Below are 23,690 nucleotides of genomic sequence, written 5' to 3'. Positions count from 1 at the left end.
GGAACATCCATTCGGATAAGTAGAGGCGGCGAAACAAATGAGATATAAATATACAGGTTAACAAGGGGTATGGTTTTAATTTTTTTTTTCTGAATCAACAATATGTTGAGAATATCCTTTACAAAGTCAATCCGAGTAAAACTAACGTTGTTACAGCGTTTCAAACGACCGGCTGTGCTACTAGATTGTTCACGTATAAAAAACTTTAAATCGATTTTCCCGAAAACGCCTTCTTTAAAGTTCGTGAACAACAGAACTCAAAATCTACTGAGCCGAATCTTTTGAAAATTTGAACTGATTTATGTGAAAATCAGCAGGTAATCACGAGGATTTTTTTTAATACAAATTACTTTACTTCAAATTGCTTAAAAAAATAGAAAAAACTAGCAAACCCGGCGAGCTCCGTTTCGCCACCAGATGGCTTCGTGTTATATAAAATTTCGTTTGGTGATTAAAAGATGAAGAAAAAGCAAACTTCGGTATGCCGAAGTTCATATACCCTTGCAGCTATTGCAAGAATTAAATATTTTTGTAGACATTAAAATTATGATTTACGTATATGTTTAAAAACATTGAAGCTTTGAAGTTTTGCAGATCAAATATTATATAGTTATTTTATTTATATCTATACACTTGCAGACGGTATTATAATTTCAGTCAGAAGTTTGCAACGCAGTGAAGGAGACATCTCCGACCCTATAAAGTATATATATTCTTGATCAGCATCACTTGGAGAGTCGATCTAGCCATGTCCGTCTGTCCGTCCGTCTGTCCGTCCGTCTGTCCTTCCGTTTCTACGAAAACTAGTCCCTCAGTTTTAAAGCTATCTACATGAAACTTTCCCATAAGTTGTCTTTTTATCGCAGGTAGTATATAAGTCGGAACGAGCCGGATCAGACGACTATAGCATACAGCTCCCTATTATAACTTTACTGTTTCCTAATTTTTTTTTAGTTCTTCGACATTTAGTAATGGTTAAATATTTCAGAATTACGGTTTAGATTTCATCAAAATCGGCGGACTATAGCATATAGCTCCCATAGGAACAATCGGAAAAATTAATGAAAAAAAATTATATCTTTGCTGTTTTTTAATTTAATCTAGAAATAGATCAATTTTCAACTTTATCAGACATTTAATTAGAAAAGGTTTGCTTATATGTGACGGAATTTTTTTATAACACAGCTCGGTACAAAATCAGGCCCAAAGAGAAAAACGTCTTGGTTGTTTGCAGATTTTGTAAAACATCATCCTCACTAATTAAGGGTGTGAAAATAAAGTTGGAGTGAGGAAGAGGGTATGGGTAGGATGAAGTGTTATCGTAACTAAAAGACGAGTACGTGGACTGGAAAAATGTTGCAAAAAAGTTCGCAATATCGGAGTCACTAGAGGCGGATGTCGTATCAAGGTGAATGCAAAATGGAAATTGTCGCAATTTTCGTTTCGAATTAAAAAATGCGTAGAACTGCTTGGGGTTGTCTTGGAATTCTCTTCTGCAACGGTTTAGGTAACTACTGTAACATTCGGAATTGTGGACTAAGAAATTTGAACGAGCAATTAGATACCTCGAATGGTCAACTTGCAGCCCGGTTCCCTTACATTTTTATAAAGTCTGGACATGGAGTTTTTTAGGAAAGAGAGTCTACGAGAGAACCACGGGGGCTTATGAGACGCGCTTGCAGTATGAAATGATTGAACGAACGTTTCCAAAGCTGAATAGAGTATACCATAAAACTGTTTTACAATGTGTAAGGGATCATCGTTTGAATCCGTAAAAGACCAATCTAGTTCCGATAAATGCCTATTCGTTTCTGCGAATTTAGCTCTTCGAAAACGGCGAAAAGATGCTGGTTCGATTTCGGTACACGACAGTAATGGAGCTGATGCTTCTAAGGTAGGATGGTAGGCGTCTTCAGGAATGGAGAGAGGGCTAATTCGAGTTACGTATGCATTGGCGAACAGACAAAAATAAGGTAAAATAACTTTTCTGGAGCAGTTCAAGACTTAATTCAGTGGTCCTAATGAAAGATCAATTAGACCGTGAATAAACTAATAGGCCGTGGTGGGAACGAGAGCAATTAAATCAGTTGATGGCATCCAAGATATGGCAGGGGGGTTAAAGTCGCCCATAACAATTAGATGATCGTTATAGCCGAGGGTTGAATGAATACTCTGCATTTGAGCCAAGTGTTGAAGGTAGAGGCTAAGAATATACGAGCATGATATAAAACCGAAATAATCATGACGCATAATCCGAACTGCAACAAACTCTAATGCTGTCTGTACCAATTATCGGAATGCGTTCAGTTTGTTGCTCAGGTAGTTTTTGACGTTATCTTCAGAAGCACCAGGATTAAGGCGGGAGATAAACATAAGCAGATGAGCGACTCCAGATAAGGTTTACTGCGGTGGTCTCGTGCTCGTATTAAGAGGCGTCAAAATTATGCCAGAATTAACAGCAGCAGCCCACGACGTAGATTCCTGGTCAATGTTGACGAGTTGCGGATCAGAAAATGCGACTCGATCGGGCGGTCCAGAATAGGCAGCGGCAGGTGAAGAGGCCATCCTGGTAGCCAAACGGTTTTTAAAGTTGGATTCAGCCTTTTCAAACCGGGTAAATAAGTCACTAAATCCGGACAGATCGGTTTGCCTTATGAAAGCCAAATATTGACTTGGGGAGGTCCAGTTAGAATTTGATTTAGTCCGGTCTGCAACAAGGCCAGCACTGTGCCCAAGATCGGCAAATTTAGGTTGAGCAATGTTGTCACACTGCCAGCAACTAATTGTGGGATGTCGAGAGGAGATTTTACAATTTAAAAGGCAAGGCTTAATGCAGCAGGCAGACATAGTAAATTGTTATGTTGTAGTCAAATATATATAGGCGTAAGGAAACCACGTATAATTTAGAAAGCGCAGCCTTACGCGCGTGAGACTGCTCACGACTAAACGATGAGTAAGCAACTACACCAACACTAAACACAAGTGTAGCAGTATGGGGTATACTCAAGAATAGTGTAGAGCAACAAAGCAAACACGCAAAACGTTTTCAGATAATATAATTATGAAAATTACGTATAAGTCACAGTAATTTTGCGATCAAAACTTACAAAAATTCACGTCCGACAACGACAAAGAATCAGATGTATGATAAATTATAAGGTATTTTAAATGGCAATCAAATTAGGTCTTGCCACATAAGTCAACTCATTACGTGTCTGCCGTTATTTAAATCACACATTCAGCCCTCCTGACTGTTAATTGTCTCGAAAGTACCTTACCATGTCTTCATGTACTTGGAAACCATTAATGTTTGATTTGGACCTTAATAGCGCCCATGATCGTAGATGGCTGTACGGTCCTTTCCCTTGAGCTTTAATCCGACTCCATACTATGGTAAGTTTTCCTGATCGCTACCAAATCATTCAGCTTATACACACTCTCTAGTTTCCTTTTTTTTAATGTTCTCTCGAGCTGTTGAACGATAATCCTCTCTTTCTTTATTGAGATCATTTAGAGCAAACTCCATTAGTAAATCTTTCAGTTCGTTACACCCAGACAATCATTTCGATTCCGGTCAAAAGCTTGAAATGCGTGATCTCTGTGCTTCTTGGCTGTATGCTGTTCTTAATCTGCTGCACTTGTCCCACGTACTTATACCAGGCGACTGGACTTTCTTGACTAAGTTTATAGCTGATATAGCCTGTTTGAAATAATCGCACTTTTGTGAAGCTCCGCTTTAAACATCGAAAAACACCTTAAACTCGGCTTAAAAAGAAAGAAAAAAAAAACAAAAAGCTGCTAACTGCAGCAGCATAAACAAGAGTAGTACACATAAAATCCTTTTTTTTCCCGGAAAAATCGGTTGTTAGCTATAAAAATCGCTTCTTAAAAAATTCACAATTTTACGTGCAACAACGAATTCCTAAAGAAACAGTGCATAGCGTAACACAGGAGCACAGAGACAAAACACTCAACACATCAAAACAACCAACCGAAAAACTCTCATAACTAACACAAATATGTCTTCGACAGCAAAGGCACTCAGAAAGGAAACTCACTCCGAACTGAAGGGAGCCTGTGACTCCGATGTTCAATTGCGATTTGCGTGCAAAGCTTGGGCGAACTAACTCAAATGGAGATTTGCACCCCCGATAAATTAGCTGCTCTGAAAGCTTCTAGTTCTGGGACCTTATATTTATATTCCCTTTTTAAGAAATTATCATTAACTTTATTATATTTATTTGGGCTTAGAATCAGTCGCTTTAATTTTAAATTGTTTCTTAGTATGGTGTGTCTTTGTTTCATAAATATTTGTAGACAGCGTGCGCTGCTTATATTTCAGTTTAATAACTTAAAATGGGTGACAGCAATAACATAAATATAAATCCAAATCGATCAAATAGCCATGTTATGCTAAGGGTTCTCGGAAAGAAGAGAGCTGGTCTTAATGTGTGTCATATAAATGCCCAAAGCCTCACATAAAACATGAAGAATTTATATACCTCTTTATCAATTTGAGCGTCGATGCTGTATGTGTGTCTAAGACTTGGTTTGTTCCAAATTTATGTCATGTTTTAGTTGAATGTGATGGCTATAATTTGCATCGCTCTGATCGTCATGGGGGAGGGTTGCAATATATGTGAGTAAAAAAGTTAAGTTCCACGTTTGTATGTAAACATTCAATCAGTAGTGCAATATAATACTTATTTATAGAAATTAGATGCCAAAGAAACGCTGATAAACTGCTAATTAGGTGTATATACAGACCTAACTTTCGGATTGACTATGATCAATTTTCAAATATCCTCCCTGAAGTGTTATTAAATTATTCAGACGTCATTATAACTACCATTTTTAATAGCGATATTTTAAGGGAGTCCCACCTTGCAGAGGACATGAAATCGCTGAGGATGAAGTAGGTTAACTCCGTGTCCCCTACGCATTTTACCAAAACCCGCAACTCGCTTTTAGATTTATTTTTTGTGTCTGATACAGACAGAGTAGCTACATATGACCAACTTATTTTCTTAACCTTTTCAAAACATGACCTCATTTTCTTGATTTATGCACTTGACCTACAATAACTTGACCATTAATAGTTTTTAGGGACTTTAGAAATATCAACTATGACCTTTTGAACTCAACTTTTAATTCGTGCAATATCATATATTCCCTTTCCGAAGTAGAGGAACAAGTTAAAACCATGGTTTCAAAGAAACATCAAAGACGCAATATTACAGTGTGACGGGGCGTACGATAAGTGGAGAAGGTACAGGACACCTCAAGCTTACGCGGTGTTTAAGTCATTGAGACAAAAAGTGACCCAACTTACTGATACCGCCAAAACAAATTTCTATTCCCGTAAATTCAATAACGCGTCTTCCACTACTCAGACATGGAAAATATTTAAAAACCTGGGAATATGCAAAGTTAAACCCATACTTGAGCAAGACATAAATGTTAATGAATTTAATAAAAAGTTCTTAAACGGCACAATACCTTAAATCACTGAAAACCAATATCTGAACCCACGATTTGTACCTGAAACTGTCTGTGATATTAAATTTAGGTTTATGTGTGTTAACCAGTGTAATGTATACTAAGAGTACACTAAGAATTAAGAGTGACGCCACTGGGTCTGACAACATAAACACCAAATTTATAAAAATACTGCTGCCGAAGATCCTTACAAAATCTATATACAATTTTCCGAACACAGAAAATCTTAATTTTTCTGCAAACAATTGTTTTGCAAAAAGAACCTTCGAATCTTACAACCTCTAGAAGAGCAAACAATCTTACTTGCACAAGACCTAGATCACTGATATCCGAAAAACCATTTTTTATTTATGCTATTTGATCATGGAATCAACTCCCCAACCATCTTAACAATATAGGCAGTGCCACGCAATTCAAGATTAACTTATTCACACACCTTAAAAATACTTTACGTAAATTAAAGTATAACAAGAAAGGAAGCAAACTTCGGCACGCCGAAGTTCATATACCCTTGCAGCTATTGCAAAAACCAAATATTCCTGAAAACATTAAAATTATGATTTACTTGAGCATATGTTTAAAAACATTGAAGCTATGATGATTTGAAACTTAATTATTCGATAGTTCCTATGTAGGCTATATGATATCGTTTCCGATTTTAATAAAATTAAAAGCGTAATTCTGAATTGTCGAATTATTAATAAGTCAAAAAGAATTAAAAAAAAAACACAAAATAGAAAAGTTACATTTAAAAAGAAATATGTATTTTTTTTATTGTTTCTATGGGAGTTATATGATATAGTCGTCTGATTTTGATGAAATTTAAAAGCGTAATTCTGAATTGTCAAATTTTTAATAAGTCAAAAATAATTAAAAAAAAAACACAAAATAGAAAAGTTACATTTTAAAAAAAATATGTATTTTTTTTATTGTTTCTATGGGAGCAATATGATATAGTCGTCCGATTTTGATGAAATTTAAACCGTAATATTGAAATATTAAACCATTACTATATGTCGAAGAACTAAAAAAAAATTAAAAAACAGCAAAGTTATAATTTTTTTATATTTTTTTTTTTCGATTGTTTCCATGGGAGTTATATCCTATAGTCGTCCGATCCGGGTCTTTCCCACTTATACCCACTTATACCTCTATCTGACACAATTTGGAAAATGTTTCCAAAATATACAGCTTGCTTTTTAAGGCGGTTCAAAACTTCGTCGACTCCAGTGCTACGGATTAAATAAAGCCAAATTTACTTCAAAAGTCCTTTCACTACGACGAAAATGTGACCGTAGCGCTTGGTTGTGATTTTCAACGGCCCGACATTATCGATGTGGTAGGTTATAAGAGGAAAATTTTCGTTATCAATTGAAGTAAGAAATCTCTCTTTCTTGCCTGGTTTAGCATTTACAATTATGCATCTGATGCAACCTCCGACAATTCGGTGCGTTTTCTCTTTAACCTTGGGTATGAAATATGACTTCTCGCTGAGATCCTGCGTTCTTTGCGTCGGCGAGTTTTATTTTAAACACTGAATGTTCGATTTTGAAGTTGAAGTCCTGATAATACAAAGCCCATCGAGCTACTCGAAGTGATTTTTTTTTTGTTCATTGTCATTTGGAACGCGTTACAGTCCGATACGATGGTAAACTTTATACCTAACATATAGACATAACATTTGACTAGTGCTCTAATAATAGCAAATACCTCTAGCTCGTATGTATCGTTAATTTTTCATGTGGTGACGTTTTGCGACTCATAAATTGAACTGGGTGAAAAGCACTGTCCTTGGGATCCCTTTGCAATAAGGCTGCGCCGAAACCGTGCTTGGACGCGTCTGTATAGATTTCAGTTGGCAAGTTGTGATTGTACAACTTTAGCGCAGGATCTCTTGTGAAAGCGACTTCAACTTCAAACGCTGCATCTTGTGTCTCTCCAAATTCATACTTTGAGACTCCTCTCAATAGATCCGACAAAGGGCTAGCAATGGAAACGCTAAATACCTTATTTGTCAGGTGGTATGGGAAATTCTTTTACAGCTTGAATCATCTCTGGCCCTGATGTGATGGTTCCACTATGAATAATGTAGCCTAAGAACTGTACTTTACTGTGCAATATTTGACATTTACTTCAATTGATGCGTAAGCCGATTCTAGAAGCAACCTCTAAGACAGTCTTTACTTTAGCGAGCCCTTCCTATAATCACGTCGTCCATGCTAACAACAAGCACATTGGAAGCGATGAGTTCCCTTAAAATTGCCAGGAAAAATTTGTAAAAACCGCAGGTGAATTCGAAATACCGAACGATAAAGCAATTTAAATTATCCAGATGGAGTCAAAAATGAGGTGTATTTTCGAGAGCCTGGTTCGATCGGAGTGTAAAGGAAGCTGTTTGTGAGGTCCATAGTGGTGAATATCTTGGACCCCTGCAGCTTGTCGAGCACAGTCATCGTATAAGCCATCGGGAAATTGTCACGAATTATCTTTTCATTGAGCTTTCGATAGTCACAGCACAATCGATTCCTTCCGATTTTTCTAAACCAATTTTTGGTCACATACATAAATAAACATAAAGCTACTTGATCCGTTGCTGTAACCTGTGCAGCACAAACGCCCTTAAACTCATCAAAGAAACCGTTTTCGTAACTGCTCTGCTTTTCTTTTTGACTTTTTGATTTGTTCCCACGTAAAAATTCAGTGCCTTCTTTGGTAACTTTCATGTCCACTATCTCAAGAATAGTTCTACCCAGAATAGCATCATAGCTCAAACCACGTGGAACTCTGCCACCACTCTCGCCACTGGTATTTTGATGCTTCCAAAAGTCGAAACTTGGTTTTCGCCAATTCCCGTCAAACATTTTTCCTTTTACTTGAAAATGCTGCGAACCTTCTTATGAACTTCGATCTGCTTATTGAGATCATTTTCTGTTTTGGCTTGGTGCATCTGGAACTCCCGAAATATTCTACCAACTTTCTTCGTCTAACGTTATTGGCTTGGCTATCTCCTTTCCTCTGCACACGCTGACCCAGCTTGCGATGCACCTCAGATGAATTTTGACAGCAAATTCCAGGCAACGCTGCCTTGAAGGAATCCCAGTCGCGAATGTTAATCGCGGGTGAACGATTTTGCAGCCCCACTCATTAACTGCTTGGAGTAAATGAATAGTTGGAGCTGACTCCACTGTTCCAACTCCTTTTCTCACTGATCGATATCTGGGCTAGCTGTTCCAACAAAACTCGACACACTGCTGTCTACGTTCTGAAGTTTTTACCAAGAACGGCTTACAGGCATTGGTTGCACGGGACAATCCAGAGCGGTAGCTACAGAATCTTCTCCATCGGAATCTAACATTATCCCTTCTAGCTGCATTTTGATTTCGAATGGGTTCAATGACTTAGGCTTAACAATAAATGTAAATGGGATGCTTAAATAACGTTACATATATCGATATGTGTTTTAAAATTATTTTTAGTAAATTAAAGGAATGTTTTCAGTTGTTTACATACAGTACATGCTTTTAACTGCTTGCCAGCGTGATCACATAATTTTTAATTTGCCTTTCGGTTTGCACCTCTTTAGAAGCACTGCTTCTTGAACTCTTTCTGGTAGATTTTCTTCTATTAGATTTTCTTCTCCGGACAGCTTCTGACACTGAACCAAACCTCTTGTCGCCGCTTGTCCGTTTATATCAAGATCTGCTTCTCCAGACTTTGACAGCTTCGCTGAGCTCCCACTCCATTGTCTTTCCGCTGCTCGTTCCGGTATCCGCTACACACTCTAGACTTGCTTCTAACTTACTAACGCTAGCTTCTTCTTTTTGTTCAACCGCGTGCCTGCATCGGAACTTCAGTTTTAGCAATTTCTTAAAACTTTGCTGAGCTCTGCTATGTTTGGAAACCTATCCTTACAACAATTATAGGAAAGTCGAAGAATAATCTATTTATAGTAAAATATGCTATCGATGACCGAAATCGGCTAAGCAGAACTGGAGATAAGAATAAAATTGGCATGTTAAAAAAGTTAAAAGTTATTTACACATTAAAACAAACCAGATATAAAACTTTGAGTGTAATTTTTTAAATCAGGAAGTCCAACAGCACCTGAAAATCAAGGTATGATCTCTGGAGGGTTTCATCGATTTCATTTTGTAAGCCAGTGTATTACTGAAATTTGAAGACACGCTAACTTTACTAACTGCGTTCAAATCTGTGAGACTAGTTTGCGTAGAAACGGACGGACAGACGGACGGACAGACGGACGGACATGGCTAGATCGACTCTGCTAGTGATGCTGATCAAGAATATATATACTTTATAGAGTCGGAGATGTCTCCTTCACTGCGTTGCAAAATTCTGACTGAAATTATAATACCCTCTGTATAAAAATCTGAATATTTACTTGTTTTTCATATGCCCGACATTAATGGTAATAATATCGCTCGACATTAACAAAATTTAAACCGTAATTTTGAAATATTACATTACTATATCTTAAAAAATATTAAAAACAAGAAATAAAGCAAACTTCGGCAAGCCGAAGCTTAAAAACCCTTTCAGCTATTGCAAAAATTGAATATTCTTGAAAATAAATTAATATGCGTCTATGCTTAAAAACATTGAAGCTATGCTGATTTTCCTATGGCAGCTATATGATATCATTTTCCGATTTGGAAAAATTTTTAAATTTAAGTTAAAATTTTATTTTCATTAGTTTGTGTAATTTTTCGACTGTTAAAACTAACACAAATAATCGAAAAACAGCAAAGTTATATTTTTTTTCATTTCTTTTACCGATTGTTCCTATTGGAGCTATATGAGATCTGCAAGGATATTAGAATAGCGAAGATACAATTTTGTTTTGCATTGCAGAGGATATTATACTTTCATTTAGAAGTTTCCAATGCCGTGAAAAAGACATCTCCGACCCTTTAAAGTATATATACTCTATCCTTGATCACCATCACTAGGAGAGTCGATCTAGCCATATCCGTCTAGTCTCTCAGTTTTAAAGCTATCTGGGTGAAACTTTCCAAAAAAAATCTTCTATTCTTCCTATTGCAGGTTGGAATATGCCGGACCGGAGGAACAATAGGAAATACAAATGAAAAAACAAAAAAATAACTTTGCGGCTTTATTATTATTTTTTAGTTCTTCGAGATATATGTAGTAATTTATAAACATTTTAGAATTACGGCTTAAACTTAATTTTTTTCATATAGCTCCCATAGGACAACCGGAAAATAAAAATAAAAAAATTGATTTAAACAAATATATAATATTTTTATTTATTTTTTTTTTAAGTTCCTTTGGACATAGTAATAATTAAGTTAATGTTAAAACATTTACGCACAAAAACCGAATTTCAAGAATATTTAATTTTTGCAGACTTTATCATATAGCTCCCATGGGAAGAATAGCTGAATATATGTGACTTTACTATTTTTTTTAATTTTTTCTAAAAATTCTTTCTTTTTTTTCTTTAATTTTTATTAAAATCAGAAAATGAAATCATATAGCTGCCATAATAACGATCAAATAATTGAGCTAAAAATCTTCATAGCTTAAATGTTTTAAAGCATATGGGAAACAAAATCGAAATTCAGATGTTTTAAAGAATATTTAATTTTTGAAATACCTGCAGGGGTACATAAGCTTCGACTTGCAAAAGATTGCGTCCTTTCTTGTTTAATATTTTTTCCAGATTGTTCCCACTGTACAGTTAATTTTTTTTTAAATCAAATTTTCGTTTGGCCTAATCGATAGTTTAGAAGTTCAAAAATATCCTGTGAAAGGGCTTGTCCCTTATTAAATTTTACGACCTTGGTCGTAATTAAAATAAATTTTGAATGACAGAGTTATAAAGAGCGACCGCTTGCAGGCATACACATCTGCAGGTGCAAAAAAAATTTGAAAAATATCGGTTTCAAATTAACAATCAAAAATTTTAAATGGGTTCTAACTACAATTGACTACGAACTCCCATGGAAAGAATAATATATATGTGACTTTACAATTTTTTTAATTATTTCTAAAAATTCGTTCTTTTTTTTCTTTAATTTTTATTAAAATCAGAAAATGAAATCATATAGCTGCCATAATAACGATCAAATAATTGAGCTAAAAATCTTCATAGCTTAAATGTTTTTAAGCATATGGAAAACAAAATCGAAATTCAGATGTTTTAAAGAATATTTAATTTTTGAAATACCTGCAGGGGTATATAAACTTCGACTTGCAAAAGATTGCTTCCTTTCTTGTTTAATATTTTTTCCAGATTGTTCCCTACGAACTTTTGTATTAGTTAAAAATTATCTATTTGGCAGAATTTAAAAAATCATTTTTTATACAAAAAACTATTTTTTCCAAGCCGCTGCCATTTTGTTAGTATTTGATACTTTTGGAAGATCGTATATATATCTAGTTTTCATATTCTTTTTGAATTTTTCGATTTCAGCCACTTATAAGACCGGATTTATGTCAGACAGCCCATAGTCACGTTATTCCTCAAAAGTTTTGTAAAACGAAAACCTTAAATTAAACTTAAAAATCTACCTTATTATGTTTAAAAAAATATTAAATCATTTTGTTAGGTGCTTTTTTTTGAAAAAAATTCAAAAAATTGCCTTTTTTTCGTGGATATAGCCCCTTAAATGGAAATCACAACACACATAAAACTGTAGATTCCGAGAAAAAATTTAATTTTATTGAAGATATATTTTATTAGAAGCACTTTAAGATCGGTGAAATTGTGTAATATCAAATATTTTAACTTGGAATTCATATTCCAAAGACATGGATAATGATTCAAGCTGAGGACTTTTTTATCATCCGGTAGTGAGCTAAGAGTGTTTGTCAGCAAAAAAAAATTGTGTAACTTCATTTATATGGGCTACACAATTACAAAATTTTCTTCAAAAATCGGATTTTCTTATTCTTAGCTGTCTCCGGAAACCTTAGCTGATGGAACATAGGTTTGTATGGCATTTTTACTCAGCAGCACCCAATTATTATGGAAAAATTATATTGGTTCGTGGAAATTTAAAAAAAAAAACCGAATTTGTGTTTCTAAGTAATTTGTCTTTTAACCTCTACTAGGCCTAGCTAGTGCAATTGACAAACGGCTGTTTGTTGAATTAGGTGATTGACCACTTCAGCACAAATCATTTTGAGTCGTTCTCTCTTTTGCAGAAAAATTCTGTTGAATATTCACCATTTTAGAGGTTCAGTATTTTCTCGCTATAAATTCTCGAAATTATTAATTTCCTATAATTTTTTCATGCAAGAAAATCCAAACAAACCACATAAGCAATCATTTCTCTGAATTTGACTTTAAAACCCATTTTTCAAGAGAAATATTTTCTTTTAATTAAATTCATTAAATTAACCAGAAAGGAAGCTAATTTCGGCAAGCCGAAGTTCATGTACCCTTGCAGCTATATCAAAAATTAAATATTCTTGAGAACGATAAAATTATGACTTACTTGCGAATATGTTTAAAAGCAATGAAGTTATGATGATTTGCAGCTCCATTATTCAATAGTTCCTATGACAGCTATGCGATATTGTTTTCCGATTTTCATATACCCTTACAGCTATTTCAAAAATTAAATATTCTTGAAACATTAAAATTATAATTTATTTTCGTATATTTTTGAAAGCAATGATGATGTGCAGCTCAATTATTCGGTAGTTCTTATGACAGCTATACTATATCGTTTTCCGATTTTAGCAGAGTTAAATTCTGAACTGTCAAATTATAAATAAGTCAAAAATAATTTGAACAAAAATTACAAAAATAACATTTAAAAAATTTTTTTTTTAATATTTGTTTCTATGGGAGCTATATGCTGTAGTCGTCCGATCCGGCTCGTTCCGACTTAATATAAAGACAATATAAAGACAACTTTTGGGAACGTTTCATGCAGATAGCTTTAAAACTGAGAGACAAATTCAAAAAACTAAAAACCGGAAAAAAAGTATTATTAATTAACAATTTTTTTAGGTATCATTTTATACATTGTATGTTGGATAATAGACGTAAATAAACCATAAATGCAAGAGCGCGATGCTAACAATGCCTAACACTTAACACATAATTGTCATTAGGTTAAGCAATTACTTTTGCGGTTTGCACAAAAGGTTCAAGATGCGACGTGCTATAACAATAAAAACATTTGAATTGTGTTGTCACCCCTCTGAGATATTTGGTGGAAATTTTTATCAATGAATACCACCATAAATAGAGAACTTTATTACCCCTGAATAAAGCAAACAAAATATATGTATTCACAACAGTCTCTGTTTTTGAAAGATAAAAGTGCATTAAGGAACAAAGAAAAGTATAATACATTTTGAACACACCCCTAAACTCTATTGAAAAGTGGTCATTGTTTGATCATGCTCTTTACTGTTAAAGGGCATGAGCATTGTGTTAATATAAACGTAGTAGGCACCTAAGATATAAAACTATATTTGTGTATGTGTGGAACTTAAAAATATGTTAAAATCCTTTCTACCTACTTTTAGGTTATTACCGGCAAAAAAACTCTAGTCTAGAAAAACTGAAGTTGATAAAATGTAGGGGCTGGTGGAGCGAAATGCTCCAATACGCGTACTTAATATACAACTTAACTTAAAGTACTAAACAGTTTTTAAGTAAATTAGTAAGCACCTGGGCTATAAGTTGCTAGAAAGGTATTTTAAAAATTAACATAACTGTACGCATGCTTATTTTAATTTGTATCTCCAAACCAACCGATTTCGCTTATTACTACAACATCCGCAGCCAGAATTACTTGAAAATTTGTTTATTCATTCGTATTAACTATAAAATATTTCCCGTATTATTTAATTGTAACATTCTACTATGCTTATAGTGGTCTCATTTTTGATCCTTGTAAAGCGAAGAACCAACAACACTTGTTTACAAATTTACATCGACGAAATCCTCCAGAGGTCAAACCATGATTTTTCGGTGCAGTTGGCCCCATGATTTTATGTTTATTTTTATACCATTTCAGACGGTATAATAATTTCAGTCAGAATTTTGCTTGCTAGAAATTTGGGACTTGCCATGCAGATTCTAGTAGTTTCTACGCAGCGCAAGTTGATTTCAAGACGGAGCCACGCCCACTCTTTCTCCCACAAATTGTGAAAGTATGTATGTGCTGTCACTCTGAGACATGTTAGACCGAAGGTGTTGCCGCGACTCTGCCGACCCTCTGCCGACCCTCTGCCGACCCTCTGCCGCTGTGCAGCCGCTGCTCTGCCGGTAATCGCTGCAGTAGAGACCGAAAGAACTGTTAGCGGAATGGGGGGTGCTGCACGCTCATAGCTTCTAGAGTTGGCTACGCAGCTCGACAGATGGCGCCACCTTAACGTCGATTGTTTTATGGGGCAAATACTTAGTTCGAAGTTGGTTGACTCAATAACGGGTATCTTATAGTCGGGACTCGACTAAAGCGATCTCTCTTGTTTTTTATCATATGCGGGAACAGCAAGAATTTATTATTGGATCTTTAAATAATATTTGTTGTTTTGGGCAGGTCATTACAAAAAGTATCCAAGATATAAGCAAATATCTAAAAAACAAGGAAGTTTTGAAAATTCTAGAAGATCAATTTCTTGTTAATTTTTAATGAAGGTATTTGGGGTTTCTAAAGATAATTGGCTAAAATTACTAAAGTAAAACTTAAGGTTTTTTTTTAAAGTTTTTTTTTACGTTTTTGTCACCCCTTGAAACTCTTAACTTTTGAACACAAAACAAAGCAAGAAAGATAGCAAACTTCGGCAAACCGAAGTTCATATACCCTTGCCGCTATTTCAAAAATTAAATATTCTTGAAAAAATTAAAATTATGATTTACTTGCGTTTATGTTTAAAAACATTGAAGCTATGATGATTTGCAGCTCAATTATGAGATAGATATTTTGAATATTTTTATTATTTCTATGGGAGCTATGTGATATAGTCGTCCGATTTTAATGAAATTTGAACCGTAATTCTGAAATATTTAACCATTACTATATGTCGAAGAACTTAAAAAAAAAATTAAAAACCAGCAGACTTATAATTTTTTTCATTTATTTTTCCGATTGTTCTTATGGGAGCTATATGCTATAGTCGTCCGATCTGATTTTGGGAAACTGAGAGACTAGTTTGCGTAGAAATCGCAAATGTCTCCTTCACTGCGTTGCAAACTTCTGACTGAAATTATAATACCCTTTGCAAGGGTATAAAAATAGAAATAGAATTTTGTTATTTTTGGAGTAAGAAATTTTTTTTTATACCCTTGCAGAGGGTATTATAATTTCAGTCAGAAGTTTGCAACGCAGTGAAGGAGACATCTCCGACCCTATAAAGTATATATATTCTTGATCAGCATCACTAGGCGAGTCGATCTAGCCATGTCCGTCTGTCCATCCGTTTCTACGCAAACTAGTCTCTCAGTTTTAAAACTATCTGCATGAAACTTTCCCAAAGTTGTCTTTCAATTGCAGGTAGTATATAAGTCGGAACGAGCCGGATCGGACGACTATAGCATATAGCTCCCATAGGAACAATCATAAAAATAAATGACAAAAAAAATATAACTTTTCTGTTTTTTAATTTTTTTTTTAGTTCTTCGAGATATAGTAATGATTAAATATTTTAGAATTACGGTTTAAATTTCGTCAAAATCGGACGACTATATCATATAGCTCCCATAGAAATAATAAAATTATATAAAATAACTATCTAATAATTGAGCTGCAAATCATCATTGCTTCAATGTTTTTAAACATATACGCAAGTAAATCATAATTTTAATGTTTTCAAAAATATTTAATTCTTGCAATAGCTGCAAGGGTATATAAATTTGGCTTTCCGAAGTTTGCTTCCTATCTTGTTTTAATTCATTTAATTTTAATTCATTTAATTTGGACATAGGAATTTTTAAATAATTCTGAATTACGCTTTTAATTTTATTAAATCGGAATACAATATAATTTAGTTGCCTTAGGAACGATCGAAAATTGAAGTGAAAATGTAGTTTCTTATTTTTTGCAATAGCTGCAAGGATAGCTTTATAGCTGAGGGGTCATTTTTGCGTAGAACAGGACAGTCGGGCTTGATATCACATCCTTATCTAATCGCGAATTTTTGTTGGCCTTTTAGTTATATTATTAAAAAACAAAATTAATAATAGCAATTTGAACTTGTAGATGCAATTTTTTACTTTTGATTATTGAGATTGAAAGCCCACTTGGGATATTTTGAATCTCAATATATTACTGCAAACGTTAGTACTGGAGTTCTACAAAAATCTCTCAAAACAAACATTAGACAAAGTCCATTGGTTGAAATAAATTTCTATAGCACCTAATTTAAGCGATCTGATTAGAAATGAAAAAACCATCCGGACACCTATAACGCTCTCCGCTCATTATACCGGTTGCAAGCGTATTTTGTATTTAGTTTCTATGGGCGATTCAAACAAGTGAGTTTAGACCGTAAAAACTATATACCCGGCAAAATAGAGTATGTAATTTTTTATGTAAATTTGTGTTTTAAACTAAAAATAATTTTTTACTTACCTGTGTTGGTGTTAAATGAATAAGACTGGCCAAGTGTTCTCGTTCCGGTGCTGAGAGATACCTCTGCTGTTTAAATCTCCTTTCTAGTTCATAAACCTAAAATAAATATAGATATGAGTTTTCATTTCACTTACTATGTGTTACTGTTTTTTAATTGGCTGTACTTCCGAATAGCCCCGTTTTCAAATTTACGGATCCATGCATTTAGGGCCCTAATTACGAAAAAACAGGTCAAAGATGGTGACAAGTCCGATTTTTTTTTAATAACGGTACAAAGCAAAAGTTTTTTTTTGCCATTTTTCCAAATATGACATTTCCAAAATGAAGTCAATCAAAAGTTGTAGATTTAGTTGAAATACACAACTTGTGTTTAGTGTTGTTTTTAGGTAATTTTTTATCATACATGCATATAAAAACATTTACATTCAAAACATTTACGAGTATTAGAATTAACCCAATACGACGTAAGCGTTTTATAGTGTCGCGAGTTTACAATCTGGGAATTAAGGAAAAAAGATTGTTTTTCAACATTTTCTGGCATAACCCTTGTACTCAAAACGACGAAATTTGTTTGTCAGCTATGAAAGAGAGCGCGAGGCAAATAACCGGGCATTTTTCGTGTCTTTTCTTTCGCCGGTACTCTGATTGGCAAAAAATATCAGAAAATTGCGAGGCTTTGCCGGCCGCTTAGAAATCGGGGTGAACGTTCGTCAAGCCCTGGCGCAAAGAAAGAAAATGTAATCATTTGAGATTGGAGTTGGCAGAGCAGAGTACTTCTTGCATGCAATATTGAATTGTTGACGGCAACATTTGTCCGATATATAAAGATTGTAATTCTTAGATTTACGTTGTTAAATATTACATATAAAATAATCTGAGGTTGGGGCTTTTCTGAAGCTTATCCTTTTATTTTAAGTAGTTTTTGAGGCAGCCTAAGTTAGGATGATTCAGATAAAAACTAGAAGGAGCGACTATAAGGTACCCGTTACTCATGGCTGTTTTACAAAAAGGCTTGTATATTACATTGTCATTTTGCAATACTTGTTAAATCAAAAACCATCCCTCAAACCATGTACACTTAAAAAAAAAATGGGACCATACAAAAATTTTGAGTGTCATTTTTTGAATCAGGGAGTCCATCTGCACCGGAAAATCAAGGTGTGATCTCTGGAGGATTTCATCAATTTAAATTTGTAAGCCAGTGTTTTATCCTGATTTTTTTATTCGGGGCGCTGCAACAAAATTATGCCTGTGTAGATAAAAAGCTTTTTTGGAGCGCGGCGAATTATAAAATTTTAAAATGTGTACTTATTAAGTTGAGAGCTTAATAATGTTTTGTCACACAAATTTAATATCAGTTACTTTGTGCGTCGAAGGTACGATCGTTAGGGTTTTTTTTTACCTCGTCAAGAGGTGTGTTTGTTTGATGTATAAAAACAGAAAATAATTTTATAAATCTATCTTGAAGAAGGAACATTAACGACTCTAAAAAGTTTTTAACCTAAACATTCCGCCGGTAAAAACGGTGATTTTTTGGCTCTGAGCGGCTGTAAACCATATATGCAAATGTAAGCAATGACAACAGGTGTCTAACAGTCGAAAAATACCCTTTCGGAGACAGTAAAATACGTTTAAAATCGGTTTACCAGCGGATTGTTGAAGTTAATAGCTTGTTAGATTGAACAGTATCACTATAAGAGTCGATCTAGCCATGTCCGTCTGTCCGTTTCTACGCAAACTAGTCTCTCAGCTTGAAAGCTATCTGCATAAAACTTTCCAAAAAGATGTCTTCCTATTGCAGGTAGTATATAAGTCGGAACGAGCCGGATCGAATATAGCCCCCATAGGATTAATCGGCCAAAAAAAGTAATAAAAATTATAACTTTTCTATTTTTTTAGTTCTTTGAATTATAAAAATTGTTTATTATTTCTGAAATATAGTTTAAATTTAATTCGAATCGGACGACTTTAATGTATAACTCCCATTAGAACAACCGGAATATAACACTTTCCTAAGTTTAATTGTTTTTTCAATCTTTATGGACATTGTAATGGTTTAAAAATTCAGAATTTCCCTCTAAATTTTATATCAGCCATAGGAACGATCTAATAATTTAGCTGAAAATTATTATAGCTTCAGCATACGGCATTTAATTCAAAATTTAGATGTTTCACATACTAATTTATTTTTGCAAAAGCTGCAAGGGTATATAAGCTTCAGCTTGTCGAAGTTGCTTTTCTTGTTTAACAATTAATTTATGTTGTCACTTCAGTTTTATATTAGGACACTTATCATTATATAATGATAATGTTAAAGAATGATCTATTTTCAGTGAATTAAGCAATCGATGACCGAAATCTGTTTAGAAGAAGTGGAATTTTTAGAATTAGGGAGTCCATCTGCACCGAAAAATCAATGTTTGATCTCTGGAGGATTTTATTGTAAGCCATATATATATATATAACACCTGTTACATACTTTTCAACGAATACAATGTACCCTTTTACTCTACGAGTAAGGGGTATAAAAATAAATTACACTTTACAAATTATAATAACATTACAAATTTTGTAAAGGTAATTTTTTTATTGGGGAGTCAATAATATATTTGCGTTGGAGCATTGACCGAAGACGATTCTGCAATATTACAGATAACAGCTGTTAAAATTGAATTTCAAATTGAAGTTTTGAAGTGCATAAATAAACAATAGAAAAGCGTTTTAAGAAGATTTTTATACCCTTGCAGAGGGTATTATAATTTCAGTCAGAAGTTTGCAACGCAGTGAAGGAGACATCTCCGACCTTATAAAGTATATATATTCTTGATCAGCATCGCTAGGCGAGTCAATCTAGCCATGTCCGTCTGTCCGTCCGTCTGTCCGTCCGACGACTATAGCATATAATAAAAAATAAATAAAAAAAAATTTTAACTTTGCTGTTTTTTAATTTTTTTGTTTAGTTCCTCGACATATAGTAATGGTTAAATATTTTAGAATTACGGTTTAAATTTCATCAAAATCGGACGACTATATCATATAGCTCCCATAAAAATAATAAATGAATTTGATGAATGGTGGTGCGTATTAAGTGTTTGTGTAGTTAAACAGGATAGATTAAAGTCCTGTTGTCTTTGTAATTAAGCGGTAAAGAAAGTTGTCTTACACGCTTTATTTATTACAAGTCTAACTTTTAACTAGAGCATCAAAGCGAGGCCAGCAGAGTCCAATTTTAAAACCGTTTGAGATTTGTAGAGTATTTAGTTTTGTTCAAATGTATGTTATTAGTATCGCCACGTATTGCCATTTCTTAAGATATTTAGTTTTTTAAGTCACAACCTCAAGTTTTGCAGCATTGAGTTGTTTTTTATAGGGAGTGAAAAGGTAAAGAAAATGCTGTTTTACTTTTTTTAACAACCGCAGCAGCTAATATAACCTTGACAAATAAGAAACGACTTTGGTAACGGCAAGCAGAAAATTTAGCTGGACGCTTACAGCAATTATGGAGCTATTACAAAGAATTCCAAAAAGATCATTCAAATTGGTTTGATACCGAAACAGTTATAGTACTTTTGAAAACCTTGAAATCGGTTATCGTTTTTTTTTAAATGAAACTCTCAAATTATAACTTTAATTTAACTGGGATATAAAATAAATAAATCAAAATTTTCAGGTGGCTGAATGAATAAAACGTATTATATTCATAAACAACCAAAATAATAAATCAATCTGACACATAGGAAGCAAAAGTTACACTTATTAAATTTAAAATATCTATATAACTAAAATAAAAAAAACAAAATAACTTTTTTTTATAATCAAAGTTGGATAGCAGCTAAACGATACATTCGTCCGATCTAAAATTTTGTAAAATATATGTTGCCTAAGGATACAAAAAACATTAATAAAGTTTCAAATCGATTTCTGTAAAATTAAGCGAGTGTCGGTGTCGCGGCAGAGAGCCGGCAGAATAACTCGAATAACTGGCTCGCGAGTGGACAACACTGCCTTAGAAGGTCGGAAATGTCTCATTCGTTGCATTACAAACAGTAGTATCATTTTCTGATTAATGAAGTCCAACTGGGATGGAAAAGCTATTGTATTTTAATATACATACCCTTCATTCCCAGATGAAATTATAAGATCTATTCACAAAGTTTGGTTTAGGTCTGATGGCATCTTAGCTAGCAAATACATTTTCTTTATTTTTAAGGGGGTATTCTGGTCTAGAAGCGTGAATTTTAGGCATTTTTTAAAGTAATGGTATGGTTTTTATAACATTTTAAAAACTCAATACTAGCCGATTTACCGGCCTGTGGAGTGGGATCTTGAAAAAATCTCTGCGTCCTGGTTGACAAAATTTCAGCCCTTGTAGAAATCGTTTAAAATTCGCATAAACCCCCTCAACCATTTAAGTTTAATAGCATATAACCACCGCTTTTAGTTTTTCTCATAGGTTTGCAAATAAGTTCCGTCAAAATATCCTTCTAAAAGTTGTAGTCTAGTGTGTTGTTGAAGTATGTATGTATGTGCCGAAATGTGCATATGCTAAAGGCATGTTTTTTAATCGCTCTTTCTATGTATCTACTTGGCCAGCAAGACCCCACTTCACCGTTGTGTTCCCTCAAGAAATTAAATAAAGTTTAACATATTTTTTCTTTAGAGAATTGCGAAGTAAAATCCATTTCAAATATTTAAAACGTTATAATGAAAAACGTATTTTGTATTTGCCGTACACTTCAAGACTTGAAGGCTTAAATAAATACAAATATTATTATGAGTTTTGTATTTACTTTGAGCCAAAGCTTGTTTGCTTAAGCAGAACGTTTCTTACTACCGTTTGCCAACCATGAGCCCACATAACAATACGTAGAGGAGAGGTCTCTAGGTTGGGACTCCTTTTGTTTGTGTTCTGCCATTTGGTCATTAGCTTATAAAACTAATAATGCTATATACAGAAAAAATAATGATATCTTAGCTTAATAACACAATGAAAAAAAACGGAACAATACCCTTTTTATATTGCCTCCTCAGTTTTCACATATCATTTTATTCTTATCAAAATGGAATTTTTCATATCAGTTTAATACGGATTCATATCAATTACTATTGTATGAGCCCTCGCTATTAGCAATTAGTATGCTGTAAATTTTAGTATTTAGCTGATTTTTAATTGGCTACTTAGGGATTTCTTGGAAACGGAGATGAATTGGATGCGGATTAGAGGAAATAAGGTATTTTAACGAACAAATTACAATTTGACATTATAAAATGGGAAGGTATTGACTTCCATTTGACCTGCGGGGCAAAAAGCTGGACGACCTTCAATTTGCGCGGAAACGCACTCATATTCAGAAATTAATGGATTGGTTGGTCACCATAGGCCATCTAGGCCAGCATCAGTGGATAAATCATTAGCTGAGGAACACCATTCCACTTTCAAATGTGAAAATTGTATTTAGTTTTGGTAAGTATGCACAATTTTTATTTTATAAAATAGTCAGCAGTGTACCACAGACATCCAGTCCTTAGACAATTTGTAAGGGACTAGGAAATTAGTCTCGCTGCAAATGAAGTTCTTATAAATTATTTTAAACAGGGCCGGATTACGAACCTGTTTGTTGATATATGCAAAAAATATTTTTTTATAAATAAATAAAAACGCCAATTTTACTCTCTTTTTTTTTTGGAAGGTATGTGTAATAAGTCTGTTTTTAAACCATTTTTTTTTTTGTTACGTTCACATGGACACTTAAAGATGTTAAAAAATAGGTTTCCTTGAGCATTCTATATGCAAAATCGTCCATAGCATTACCGGAAATAGTGTTTTTATTGTATTTGACTGTATGTTTAATAGCCTATTTCATAACATTTTCGGATTTTTTTTAACATAAGGACATTTTCATTGCATTTTCCTAAGGGAAATTTCCTTTCGGAGCTAAATAAAACAGCTCACTGCCGCTACTGCTCCTAGCAAAAGGCAATGTTTTATCTGAGTTTTCTACCCAAAGCGGTGATCAAAATTTGGCCCGCTGCTGCGCCTAAACTATACGCATTATTGGTACACACATTTAACGCATAAAATTAATTCAAAAATGAGTGGTAGCCAAAAAATACCAAATTGTATTTTTTTTAAGGCTGTGATGGAATTTGTCCAACAAAAGTGTTAGGCAACTCTTGTAGAAATCAACTATGTTGCCCGACATAATTCAAAAATTTGTTGTTCTGTTTTGTACACTGCTTATGCACGTTTTGGCAAATATCGACTTAAGGAGCAATCAATTGTGGACATGAGCCGCAATAGTAGAAACTTAAGAAGCTAGCATTTTTATTTTTCCAGATCGCCGGTAAGTTAGAATTGATTTGATTCAAAATTTGTTGAAATAAGTGAACGCTTTGAAGATTTTTGAAATCTTACCGTATATTTTCAAACGATAATTGTATTTATTTTTTAATTCAGAACTCAATGTAGAAGTTTGTTTCATTTATTAAAAATTAATATTAATTTTTCCATCAGGCAATTATATTTTTTTCGAAAAAGTGATTTCTAAAAATTAATGTATTCGAGGCTAAAACATAAAAAACAAGAAAGGAAGCAAACTTTGGCGTGCCGAA

At 33.8% G+C, this 23,690-nt stretch overlaps 1 protein-coding gene across 1 annotated transcript in view; it reads right to left on the bottom strand.

Moving 5' to 3' along the window:
* Window positions 1–23,690, bottom strand: part of LOC128265093 (homeobox protein Nkx-2.1-like) — a 76,521-nt gene that overhangs the window by 38,409 nt on the left and 14,422 nt on the right. The window contains exon 3 of the mRNA XM_053000906.1: window positions 17,079–17,174. Coding sequence (XP_052856866.1) covers window positions 17,079–17,174 — 96 coding nt within the window. The remainder of the gene's footprint in view (window positions 1–17,078; window positions 17,175–23,690) is intronic.

Source organism: Drosophila gunungcola, unplaced genomic scaffold, assembly GCF_025200985.1.
Source record: "Drosophila gunungcola strain Sukarami unplaced genomic scaffold, Dgunungcola_SK_2 000092F, whole genome shotgun sequence".
NCBI classification, from domain to species: domain Eukaryota; kingdom Metazoa; phylum Arthropoda; class Insecta; order Diptera; family Drosophilidae; genus Drosophila; species Drosophila gunungcola.
The sequence above is the reverse complement of the archived record's forward strand: the minus strand, read 5'-3'. Positions and strand labels throughout refer to the sequence as shown.